The sequence below is a fragment of the Mustela nigripes genome, chromosome 5 (assembly GCF_022355385.1).
Source record: "Mustela nigripes isolate SB6536 chromosome 5, MUSNIG.SB6536, whole genome shotgun sequence".
NCBI lineage: Eukaryota > Metazoa > Chordata > Mammalia > Carnivora > Mustelidae > Mustela > Mustela nigripes.
In genome coordinates, this window is record NC_081561.1 from 93,083,780 (window position 1) to 93,097,453 (window position 13,674).

Here is a 13,674-nt window from a genome sequence, read left to right on the forward strand (position 1 = left end):
TCTTAAAGGAATGTTGAATGTGGGAGATCAAATGGGATCTTACACATCCCAGTTTTACCAACTTACCTAAAACATGTTTTTAAGTATTAATTGTAATTAATCTTCCTAATTCTGGTGTCAAAACACACACACACACACATATATATATTTATACACATTTATACACATATATAAAATATACATACATATATAAACATATCTATATCTATATCTATATTTTTTTAAGTAACTCCTGTAATGGCTGAACCCCATCGAAAGGAGAAGAGAGACCAACCGCTAAGCTGGAGTTCAGTCTAATAGGAAAATGCAGCAGGCAGAATGGAGAAGCTCAGACCGAACAGGCTACGCTGCCTGATGAATGACTTCCAGATGGTTGTGATGCCCTCACCTCCGTCAGGAAGGCCACACAGCCAGCTTGCTGTCTCCACACCCTTGCGGACCGCGAAACCCCACCTGCTCAGTGACAGAGTGAGTCACAATCGGCCTGGATTCTTGACTTGGTGCAGTTTGCTACCTCATTTTTGCAAGAACTGAACTGCCAACATTTATCTTCTCACTGTGTTAGTGAAAACCAGGCTGCTTGCAGCTCGCTAATGGACAGAAAATAGTGTCTTGCTTCTCTGAAAAATATAAAAAATAAAAAATAACCAGCCATTAGAATTACGCAGAAACAATTGGGAAATTGTATGGGGAAAGGGCAGGCTACAAGGCTGTGGATCCAAGTTCAGGCATAAAGTGTGCCTCAGGCAGAAAGCCGGACAAGCATCCTACACTAAAATGTAATACATTGGGGTTTTGGGGTTTTGTTTGTTTGTTTTTGGGGTGGTTTTTTTTTTTTTTTTGCTGCCTTGTAAAAGTGATAGGTTTAGTGTTTCTTAAGAGCAGAAGTTGGCATGCCGGTAACAGCCTCAAAGCCTTAATAGGACATTAGATGACCAATCATGTCAGAAGTCAGGGCCTGTCCTCTGTCTAGCCCATGGTCACAGGTCCTCTGAAGCCTGGGCTGGGATTACCTCTGTGAGAGGAACAGTGCATGGCCAGCAGCCTGCAGCCTCTCCCGTAGGCTCCTAGGAGAAGACGTCTTGACTATTGAATTTTTTCACAAAGTCATGATCTTTATAGTCACAAATAAAATGACATAAAGCATTTGAAAGCTTTGAGCATATTCAATTATCTTTAGGACCATAAGGTTAGAGAATACTGCAAAGAACCTTTGGTTGAAATATCATCTTTGGCATTTTCTTTCCCATTATCTCTGCATTCAGTAGGTCATCCATATCACCAACCCAAAAGCCTAAATATCTCTGAAATCTATTCAGTTCTTTCCATCATTTCTGCATAGCCATTATCCCAGTCTGATCCACCATTGACTCTTACCTAAGCCATTAATTTGTCTCCTTGCTTCCATTCTGATGCCCTCCTGTGTGTTAGCAAACCCCACCGTGAAATCTCAGTGGCTTATGGCACCAGGTATTTGTTTTTCTGACTTGAGGCCTGGGGGTCGGCTTAGCTCAGGTTTGTCCGTCTCATCCTGGGACCAGTGGCACATGGACATGAGTCTCATGACTGACAGAGAAGCAAGAGGCCAAAACAAACCTTGGAAGCACATCCAGAGCCTCCACCAACATTCCATTGGGCAATGCATGTATTATTGCCAAGCCTGACATCCCACAGGCATGCACATATGCTGCCCCCATCTAGTGGGAAGGGGTACAAAGTCACAAGGTAAAAAACAAGGATCTGTTATTCCAACTGTGGAGGGAATGCAGAAGTGGAAAAGATAATGCAGTACAACACACTACCTATTGTGTCTTCTCCCATAAAACCAGAGAGGTCTTTTAAGTAAACAAATTCAAATAAACATGCCACTCCCCTTCCCATACTCTTTAATGACTGTATTACCAATTACAAAAAAGTGCCCTACAGGATCCAGCAGAAAAGCCCTGTGCTTACAGCTCCAGCCTAAACCTCTTGCCATCTATCTTCCTCCTCCATTCTAGGCTCTAGCCATACTGAATCTTCTGCCCTGCCAGCCTCTCCCCCACCTCGGAATTTGCTCAACATACTCTCTCTTCCTGCCTGGAATACATTCTCTCCCTTTTCCTTCATTGAAACTTATATCTGAATGATGTCACTTCTGAGAAATTTTCCCTGACCAACAAGACTGGATCAGGTCCCCTTATTAAACATTAATTCCTTCTAACCCTCCTTATGGCACTTATCCCAGTTGAAATTAATTGATACTTGGTAGTCTAATGATTATCTCTCTTGCAAAATTATAAGCTCCATGATTGTAGAAATAGTACTTACTGTGGGGGAGGGGTGTTATTTTCTTAGCTTCAGGGTTCTGCATCATGAACACTCAAAACACACATACGTACATTCACATACACACACACTCGCACACACACTCACACACATATATTCCCATATGAAAAGTTTTTCTTTAATGATCTCTCCCAAGAGCAAGAGCCCTCAATTTCCACAAAGACCTGCCAACTTCACTCTCTATCCTCTTCCCTCTATAGTATTTTAATAAGCTCCTAATCAAGCGTTCAGTTTATTTGGACTTCAAATACCTAAGAGAAAATATACCCTCAAGCATCCTCTCTGTAACTTTGATTAAGAACCCAAATAGGAAAAAAATTACCTTTCACTCTCATTACAACCCTATCCATTTGTTATCAGAGACTAGGTCTTTGGAAACACCCTTGAAGTAGGACGCTGGTAGGTCTAATTCTGGAATACATTAAAATAAGGGGATATTTTACCAAATATGTCATGGTAATATGGGAAAGAAGATTCACATCATAGGGGAACCTGGGTGGCTCAGTCTGTTAAGCATCTGCCTATAGCTCAGGTTGTGATCCCAAGTCCTAGGATTAAGCCCCGCGACAGGCTCCTTACCTGGTGGGGAGTCTGTTTCTCTCTCTCCCTCTGCCCCTCCCCATGTTCGTGCTCTCTCTCACTTGCTCTCTTTCTCTCTCTCAAATAAATAAAATTTTTAAAAAAGGATGCACATGGTAGCAAAACCTACCCCAAACCCAATGTGATTCCCCATTGATCTCCCTTTTCTCACCCAAAACCTCTTCCCTGAAAACACATTTGTTTTCCATATGTTTCCTAAGAACTAAATTCAGTTCACACTCACTTCACTTGTTCTACTCAGTAAATCAATAGTCTGGTACATAGCCTGCACCTAAGCAGCCTCAGAACCCCACCCCAAATAGAATTGTCAGAGTATTTATCAAATAACACAAGGCTCTTCCTAGAGGAAAATTCTACTATTAAGAAAACATGGGTTCTCCACACTAGTATGCATCCTTTGAAGATCAATTTAAATGCCATGTCCTTCAGAAACCTCCTCTAACTCAACAAAATGGATAGACTCTTTCATATCCAGACTTCTGTGTAGTGGGTTGACTGATACACCCTGTAGACTTATATTAAGAATTTTTACTTTGAGGCTTCTGGGTCCCTCAGCCAGTTAAGTGTCTAGCTCTTGATTTCAGCTCAGGTCATGATCTCAGGCTCAAGCTGGGTGTGAAGGCTGCTTAAGGTTCTTTGTCTTCTTCTCCCCCCTCCCCATCCCTCCCCCACTCCCTCTCTAAAAAAAAAAAAAAATAGTGTAAACAACATTGAGGACTGAGCAAAGAGCTCAGAGCAAGGGAATATTTTACTCTTCATATTCACTGACAATAAATTGTTATACTCTTCAATTCCTCGCTCCTCCCCCCCCCAAATTTTTTTTAAATCCTAACATTGTAAACACTGATATTACAAAATATTCCCAAGGAACAGATGACAGAAATCTATCCATTATGGTAATGGAGCTGAGCATAGGAAAATTGCTAAGGGAAATTGCATCTGGATAAGCTGTCCCAGATGGTGCCTTATGATGAGCAGCCTGCCCTTCCTAGCACAAACTTATGGTCACAGGGTCCTCCATCCCAGAGGGAGAGTATGTGCAGCATAACAGGAAATTTTGCTAAGCCATATGGCTCTGTTTCTCTGCTACTACCTCACGTACCATGTACTTCATTATTCTCCATCACCTGCTTGGACATGATCTATAATATGCATCTATAAGCTGATAGCAGTTAAAATGACTCCGGGATCTTTCCAACCAGAGTTAATGTGAATTTCCTTTTATTCATACATTGTAGAGTCCAGGATGACAAAAACTACATAAATTGGTAAATGCATTTATAGCTTTCAACCACCAAGTCAGAGAACCCCCTAAATACCTTCAATGATTATGGTTCTGTGTGGGTGAAGAGATTTCATGTCTTTTAGTCAAATGTCCCTGGCAGAAGTCTAAGTAAAGCACAGTGTAATAAAATTTGATTTTGACTTTTTAGTAATATAACTGGTTATACAACTCAAAGAACATTTCTGAATAAGATAGATAAACTATTTTCTTAGGAATCATTTTAAATGCACTGCTGAACTAGCACACACAAAAAATAGGAATCAAAAGATCCTAAAAATTAGGGGTAATAATAACTAAGGGAGTTAATAAATACCAAGACCGGCTTTTGTCCCAAAGGTTTTTGCTGAATGATGGAAAGCTAAGCTTCTGATTTGTTAGCTTCTTTGTACATGAAGGGAGGTAGGAAAAGTCTAGTACCCACTGAAGATGGGGAAGCCAGAAGGAGACCATGTATAAAGCAGGGACCCTAATGACACTAAAGGAGAAAGTAAGGATATTTGCATGTCTGAATTATGACCCTGGAAGAAAACACTTACCTGAGAACTTGAGAGCTCAACCTGCCCTTCAAATGGGTTTGGGCACAAGTTCATGCTTCTTAGTCCAAAAAGTAAGAAATAAATTTGAAATCATTTTGAGTTGGATGTGTCACACAAAAGAGAATGCCATAAATAAATGTTAAGTCAGCTTTTACAGTGTCAGTCTGAACTCTGACCAAAGACTCAACACAGATACAGACCAAGACAATAAATAGTTCACCCTACAAGAGCCAAGGACTCACATGAACAAGTTACCATAAGGAGTAAACCATAGAAAGAGACTAAAAATAATTTCAGACATTAGAATTATTAAATAAAGAATGCAAAATCATTATGTTTAGTATGTTTAGATAATTTTTAAAAATTAAATAAACTTGAAACCATAAGCAAAGAACAAGACATGATAGAGAATGACCACATTTGATGAAGAACCAAATAAAACTGAATTTAAATAATACACCCAAAATAAATCATATTTAAATAAAAAACAAATAAATAAAGCTTTAATGATCAAATTAGAAATTTAAGAGTGATTAAACAGCAGATTAGATGCATGTTCACTGAGAATCAGAGAACTGAAACACAGCTATGAAGAAATTAGATGTAAAGTATGAAAACCAGATTGAAAGACATGGAAGATAGAGTGACCGGGCTATAATAATACTTCATTAGAGATTCATAAAAAGATGAATAAATGGGAATAGATAATATTTGAAGATAAAAAGGCTGAGAACTTTAAAGAAGTATTGAAAGACCTCCATATGCAGGACTCCAATACACCTCAAATAGAATAAATAAAAACTAATTCAATTTTAGACACATAATAGTGACACCGAGAAGTGAAAAAAGAAAAATATATTTAAAACACTCTAAGGAGTAAGACTAGATTATATGCAAGAGAAAGATAATTAGAGTGCTTGCTGACTTCACATCATAAAGGATGGAAACCAGAAGAATGCAGAAATACAGACTGATGGAAAATCACTGCCGACCTAAATTTCCATACCAAGCAAAAGTGTCTTTCGAGAATGAAGAAAAAACAGAAACGTTTTCAGACAGAAGAAAAAGTGAGTTTACCACCTAAGGATCCCTACTACATGGATTCTAAACAATGTCTAAATCTTAAACAGAAGTAAAGTAATCCCAGGTGGAAGATTTTACATGCAAAAAGGAATAGTGTGCAAAGGCATTGACTAACCAGTGACTGTATAAATCTATGAAATTATCATCTAGTTTATGGTGAAATGTAGGTGAAAAGTAAAATACCTCATAACAATAATATTTTCTTCTTCTTTTTCTTCTTGTTCCTCTTCTCCTCCCCCTCCCCCTTCTTCTCCTTCTCCTTCTTCTTCTTCTCTCCCCCACCCCACCAGAAAGAAAGAGAGGAGGGGCAGAGGGAGAGAGAAAGAGAGAATCTTAATTAGGCTCCATAAGCAGCCCAATGCAAGGATCAATCTCGTGACCCTTAATTCATGACCTGAGCTGAAATCAACAGTCGGATGCTTAACTAACTAACTGAGCCACCCAGGTGCCATAATAGTATTTATTTCTATCCTGCTTTCCTACCTTTGGACAGGGCTTTGACAACTTATTCTTCGAGTCCAGCAAATATGTCCCCAAAAATGGTTAATTTGATTTTATATGATTTTGATGATTACAAGGAAAAAAATGTGGAATTTACTCTTTGTTAAAGACAGCACCAAGGAGATTAATCTTCATCTAGGAACTCAGAATGCTTTACCTGATTCACGAAATTCATTCTGGCTCCCTTTCAAGTTGAACTTTTCTTCCTGTCCTCCTTCAGAACAGTGAGCCTTGCCAATTCACAAAAACACTAAAGGGACTACTCTTATATTGTTTAAATCGGGGTGGAAGACAAAATGGCACTTGTGTTGCCCATTCCCCAATCCTCTGCCTAGGTTAATGATTTTTGTTTGTTAATTAATCATGGCACTCTTTGCTGAGGGGCCAACTGCCTTCACAATCTTCTCAAGGGTTGTAGACAGCCCCTCCACTCATTCAAAGCTAGCATTTGACATTGAACCTACTTGCCTTTTCCAACTTAAATGTTGCTGGCTCTATTCTATATGGAAAACAGTCTGTGATTGCTATTTCTTTCCTTAGTTGTTACAGAAAGAAATGTAATTTTATTTTCTATCCTGGAAATATTTCTTCACTTCTGGTTGCTGGCCCGGGGTAAAAATTATAACAAGTAATAATACCAGCTTAGATGTTCACACTGGCTTAGGCATATACAGTTTGGTTATTTAGGTACACACATTCTATATTTGCTTATAAATAACTGAACAAAAATTATGTGTTGGCCACATAACAATAAAGTCTCATATTTTGATAGTGCTTTACAGTTATCAAAGCACATTACCATAAATCTTTTTTCTCAGATTCTAAAACAAATATGTATTACGCAATGGCATGTGACAGGCATTGTGCTGGATGTTGGGGATATAAAAGTTCTTGCTCCCTTGAGTTTATAGCTTAGTAGAGGAAACAGACACATAAACAAATAATGGGAACATAGGATGACACTTTCATAATGAAAAATAAGGGGGGGCAGTGTGATGAAGTGATTAAAAGTACGGACTTTGGAACCAGAAAAACCTTGAGTTCCTGTCCCTGCTTTATAGTTTCCCAGCTCCCTAAATAAGGCTCTGTATTAGTTAGGGTTCTCCAGAGAAATAGAAGCAATAGGATATGTATATGTACATCATATATAAATATTTATTATATATGCTTATATATAATATATATCTGATATACTTCAAGCATATCTTATATGTAATATATACTTTTATATAAATGTATATATACATACAGGCATAACTTAGGGATATTTCAGGGTCAGTTCCAGACCTTTGCAATAAGGTATATTCATAGTAAAACACATTGAATGATTTTTGTTTGTTTCCCAGTACATAGTAAGGTTAATATTCTTACATGACACTGTAGTCTATTAAGTGTATAATAACATTACATCTAAAAAAAATAATGCATACACTTTAATTTAAAAAAATACCTTATTGCTAAAAAATGTTAACTATCACCTGAGCCTTCAGCAAGTTATAATCGCCAATCACAGATAACCATAACAAATAAAAAATGAAATATTTTGAAATATTAAGAGAATTGCCAAAATGAGACAGAGACACAAAGTAAGCAAATGCTGTTGGAATGATGGTGCTGATTGACTTGCTCAATGCAGGGCTGCTACAAGCCTTCAGATTTGTAAAAAACAGGATCTGCAGAGTTAAGTCAGTGAAGTACAACAGAACAAGGTATGTCTGTGTGTATGTGTAGGGGTGGAGAATATATATATATATATATATATATATATATATATATATGTATATATATATGGTATATATGGGGGACAGGAAAATGAAGAGACAGGGAGAAGGAGAGAGAGAGCAAGAGACTGAGTCTAAGGAATTGGCTTACGTGATTGTGGGGGCTGACAAGTCTAAATTGAAATTCTGGCAGGAGCCATCTGGAGCCAGAATCCCTTCCTCATACGGGGCCTTCAGTCTTTTCTCTTAGCACCTTCAAATGATGCGATGAGGACCACCCAAGCTATGGCGGGTAATATGCTTTACTCAAAGTCTAATAGTTTATATGTTAATCACATCAATTCAGCAGACAGCCCAGTCAAGTGGACACATAAAATCAACCATCTCAGCCTCATTTCTTCATTAGTCAAATAACAATGAGTATGAGGCAAACTAATAACACCTGCCTCATAGGACCCCTGTGAGGTTGTACTGGACTCTGTACTATCAGTGCTTGGCATGGTGTCTGGAAAAAAGTGCGTGCTAGGGAGCGCTGGGGTAGCCTCAGCATCAGGTCACTTGCCACTCCTCTCCAGGGAACCACAAACCAGCCCCAGGCTCTGTCCTGCCTTTCCTCCCCACTGCCTTTGTGCCTGTGACCTCTTGTGGCTGGAACACTTCCACCAGTCCTTGTAGAGACACTAACTCACACCAAACACAAGGTGGCCCAGGAAAAATCAGCAATATTTGACTGTTGTTGATATACAGAAATCAGCCCTTTCACAGGTTCCACTTACTATAACCAAACTACTTTGTAACACTATTAGTGTAGTTTAAAAAGAAACTCCAGAATAACATCCAAAAACTATCAAAAATCAATGGGGGTGTTACATTTTTAATCCACAAATGAAATCTCAAAAGTTCATTTTCTTTCTCTCAGTCTCTCTCTCTCTCTCTCTCTCTCTCTCTCTCACACACACACACACACACACACACACACAGAGCTGTCTCCATGGCCCAAATGTTCCTCTAAACCTAGCCTTGCCTCACAATCTTAACTTCCTTTTTTCTTCCCCTCCCGCCTTCTAGATTATTCTTCTGTGCTCTCATAAGTAGTTCCCTGACCTTTCTGATATAAACAACTAAAGCTCATGCTTCCTAAGAAAGGTGCAGTCTAGCAAAGACAAGACTCTGTAATGGAGAACATTAATTAAACTACACATTAACCTTTTTTTGCAGTCATAGCATTTTATGCATACATAATCTATTTCCAGATTCCATTACTTTTGTGTCTGCTAGTACTTTGAGTTCTACAACTAAAGCCACTCAATTAAATGGGGTGGGCGAGGGACCTCAGAGTTTTACATATTGCATTTTTGTCCCAGAACTAAATTTTTAAACAAACAATTCTTGTTGTGAACAGAATATATAAAAAGCTTGCCATGATTGCGCAGGCCTCAAACTGTATACTTGTGGAGATACCTTCAACTAATACCTTGGTGAACATGCTCTTCTCTTCCTTTGGGTGACTACCACTGACATATTTTTATTTTTTCCCTCATCTCCTTATGCAAAGCCAGAAGGTTCAAATGTATTTCTGAGGAGCAGAGATCTTGCAAGTTACTTGACCCTGATATGATAGAACTTTCTGAGCTGAAAAGATGAAGAGTCCTTCCAAATTCCCCTGCCAGCCTCACCACAGCTTGGAGGTTAATAAGAGAGTATTTAGGAGGCAGAAAGTATTTAGAGCTTGGGGAATTGAGGTAACAAGTGGAGGAGGAGAAGCACTTACAATTATAAGGTAATATTGTGAATACAAGAAGTAAGTGTCAGCCCATTTTCTAGAGAGCAGGCTTTCTGAAAGGCTCTCTGGGAAACACTAAGCAGCAGGGCAACTTGAAGCACTTAGCTTATCCTCAAGCCGTATTCTCCTTGTGGTGACTGTCACCTCTCTGCTGAAGAAAGCTGACTTTCCTCTCCTTAAGAATATATGCAGCCATACCACGCAACCGATTGCGTCTCTGATTCCCGTTCTTTCTTTGAACACATCCAAAGTATTTACGATGATTTTCATTGAGACGTTTTGTGTTTGTAGTTATATTTTTTCATAGCAATCAAAGAAACTCTGGTGGTGTATATATGCAAATATTGTACAGAATCATGTTAAAAAGCAAGAAAGACCTTTTGCTCGTAGCAAATCATGGTATGCCTGAGGTCTGTTCTATCTCCAGTGTTATGTTACATCCATGTAAAAATAGAAAATAAAAGTATAGCAGTTTTAACAGTTCATCTGTGTGTATTTCACCGTACACATAGAAAAAAAGTTGTCCCTAGGGGCATCTGGGTGGCTCAGGCAGTTGAGAGTCCAACTCTTGATTTCAGTTCAGGTCACAATCTCAGGGTCATGGGATCAAGACCCATGAGGCTCCATGCTCAGCAGGGAGTTGGCTTCTCTCTCTCTGCCCCCTCCTTGCTCGCTTGCTCTCTCTTTCTCTCTCTGTTTCCCCCTTTCCCCCCTAAAATAAATAAATAAATCTTTTTAAAATTCCTCTAAATATGCAGGCATGGTATCATTACAGTAGTGTTTCATTACAATCTTTAAATTCAGAAAGTATGTATTTTGGGAATAATCTTCCATCTGTCCATTTTCTGACAGGAGTTCACATAGCTAAAGGGGGGGAAAGTTTTCTTCAACCCTCTCAGGGTGCTTGCCTGGGTCTGAAAATTGAACTGTCAAAGATAGGTTAACAAGAGAAAAGCATACAAATTGTATTGAATTTTTACATGTACATGGGAGCCTTCACAAGAGAAGGAAGGCCTCATAAAGTCACCAGAGCAGGGAGCTTATATGTCTTTTAGACAAAGAGGCAATAAATTGGTGAAGAATTAGGACAAAGTGGTCCAGACTCGGGGTAGTAAATAATGGGGAAGAAACTAGGTGATAAGTATTAGTTTAACGAGGTTGGTTTTGGGGATTTCCCATTCCTAAATTCCCTGTCTCTGATGATGAGAATGTCCTCTACTCTCCTGATACAGGGAGGGCAACTTCTGCATGGGAGACTCATCTCCTGCATTCAGGTAAGAAAGTGAGATGGTAGGGAGGTGTGACCATTCTGTTTCTACTATTTTCTCAAACTTCATTGGCTTAAGATATTTGATACATCAAAGTGCCATATCTTGGGGGTACTATATCTGAACCCCACCAGAGTGACTATAAGCACTACTCTCTAGACTGGCTGCAGGAAGGAGTAGAGAGAAGGGAACAAGAAACCTAAAATAGCAAGGGGTGCCTGGGTGGCTCAGTAGGTTGGGGCCTCTGCCTTTGGCTCAGCTCATGATCTCAGGGTCCTGAGATCGAGCTCCGCACGAGGGTCCCTGCTCGGTGGGGAGCCTGTCCCCCCAGCCCTGCCTGCTTCTCTGCCTACTTGTGATCTTTGTCTGTCAAATAAATAAATCAGTCAATCTTAAAAAAAAAAGAAAAGAAAAGAAACCTAAAATATCAAGATGAAAGGGTCACATCACCTTCCTCTTCAACAAAATTGTAATTTGCCAAAATTGTCCTTGAGGAATAATAACTTACTAGGCTGCATTTTAGAATTTAGATTTAAATATGAGATAAATCTTCACAAACTTCCCAAGTACTAATATTGTAGGCATGGTAACAGTCTAAACTGGACTACTTTCTAACAGGATCATCCTTATGCAGAAGCTACTACAGGTCCTAGGGTTCCCTGGACACCTCACCCCCACCCTCTATTACACTTGTATGAGGCTGGTGGGCCAGTGCCGAAAGTTTCATCATTATAACACTATCCCACTTAAAATGGATATATATGTATATATATATATATATATATATATATATATATATATATATATTTATCATGGAGGAAAGGTAATATGTGGTCATTATTTGTCTAGTATATACATCTGCAAGCCAGGAGCTTCCTGAGAGCAGGCATGTTGTCTTCATTTTTAGAATCCAGACACAGGCAAAATATTTGGTAAACAGAAGTCATCAACAATTTGTTGTAGAATATATAAATAAATTAATCCCAATTAGTTCTAGTGTGAATTATTTTTCCCATTTCTTACATTTCACCATCTATCTGGGAGCTGGCTGTCATGGGAAATAAGAAGGGGACATGAACAGGGAATGCCTAAAGCCTATGGAATTACCCAAAAGGACTAGAATTGAGTGCGTGTCATGGGAAGCCTAGAGACAATAAAGGCAAAGGATTTGGAAAAGTAAATAAAGCCAGTGTTCATCTCAACTTTCTACTTGTTAATTATGTGATTTGGGTCAAGTCCCTTCCTTTCTTCATCTCAGTTTCTGTGACCAGAATAATAAGAGTTGTGACAAATATAGCATAAGCTTATATGTAGGTAATAAATAATGGATAGAGACTAACTTGCAGCTATTTTAAATGATTTATAATAACCACTACAGTTATCCAATACCATTAGTGTCAATTAAAAAAATAATCACCTCCAGGAAAGGGGAAATTTTTTAAAGGATCGTAGAAGAGAGATAGAGAAATTTATTCCTTCATACTTTTTCTGCGGATGGCTCCTCTTCTCCAACTACATTCTCTCCCTAAAATGGATGGCCTTTTAACAGGTAAACACCAAGTCGATGTAGTAAATTAATTGATTCTGACTTCATAAGAAGCAAATCTCTTCACCACAGCTAATCTGAGACTGACGGACACAGTAATTATGTAAAGACGGCATAATCTACTCTTCTCTCTGTGGTCATAACTCAAACTCTTCAGATGTATAATTTATAAAGCCAAGATTAGTTCAGCAATCCAAGTAGTTCTGCGAAAGGAAGAACAAGAAGTAGCTTCATCCAACTGATCATCCAAAATGATAAAAGGCCCTATCCATGAAAGACACAAGACCCTGATACTGAACAGGTGATAGGAAGGTCACTTCTGGAGTACCACTGTCCATCTGGCTGGTTCTTATCCACATCAAATACTTGGACAACCTGGCACAAAGTGCTATGGATAGACCCAGACCTTGGAGACATCAGCCCAGGTGGCAAGAGTGAGGTCAGCAGAGAAATTCATCTAGAAAGACCAATTTGCCTCCATTGCAACTCTCCTCTCAGTAAATCAGTTCTGTTCAGTATGTATTCCACCAACTTAGAATTTTCTGATACAATCCACACTTTCCTTGAACTGAAATCATTGGAGATGTCTTAAAACATAAAATTCATAGAGCACTCATCATATAATAAATAACCTGGATCTTATTTTTCCAGTTGTTCAGGGAAAACTTCAGATCAGTGCTCAAGATTGGGATGGGGTGGACAAATTTTTTCTGTAAAGAGCCAGATAGCAAATATTTATGCTTTCTGAGTCATATAGACTCAATTCTCACAAAAGCAACCATGGACTTGTGCTTACAAGAACAGGCACAGGGCAGGGTCTAGACCACATACCATAGTTTACTATGCAAACTCCATATCAACATCTAAATCATGCCATAAAATTAAATACTCATGTATCATTCTCTCTGGTTGGAAACGTCATCAAACGAATGTGATTTTTCACCACATCAAGTAATGTCAGTAATTTAGAGCTAACACTACCATAGGTGTTCATAGTAGACAGTCAAACAATATTTGTTGAAT

General features: G+C 38.7%; 1 protein-coding gene across 1 annotated transcript in view; it reads right to left on the reverse strand.

The window, feature by feature from the left end:
* Positions 1–235: 235 nt before the first annotated feature.
* EPM2A (EPM2A glucan phosphatase, laforin) overlaps positions 236–13,674 on the reverse strand; it is a 178,212-nt gene continuing 164,773 nt past the window's right edge. Inside the window, exon 5 of the mRNA XM_059400888.1 lies at positions 236–620. Within this exon, the coding sequence (XP_059256871.1) occupies positions 591–620 (30 nt within the window). The 3' untranslated portion in view covers positions 236–590. The remainder of the gene's footprint in view (positions 621–13,674) is intronic.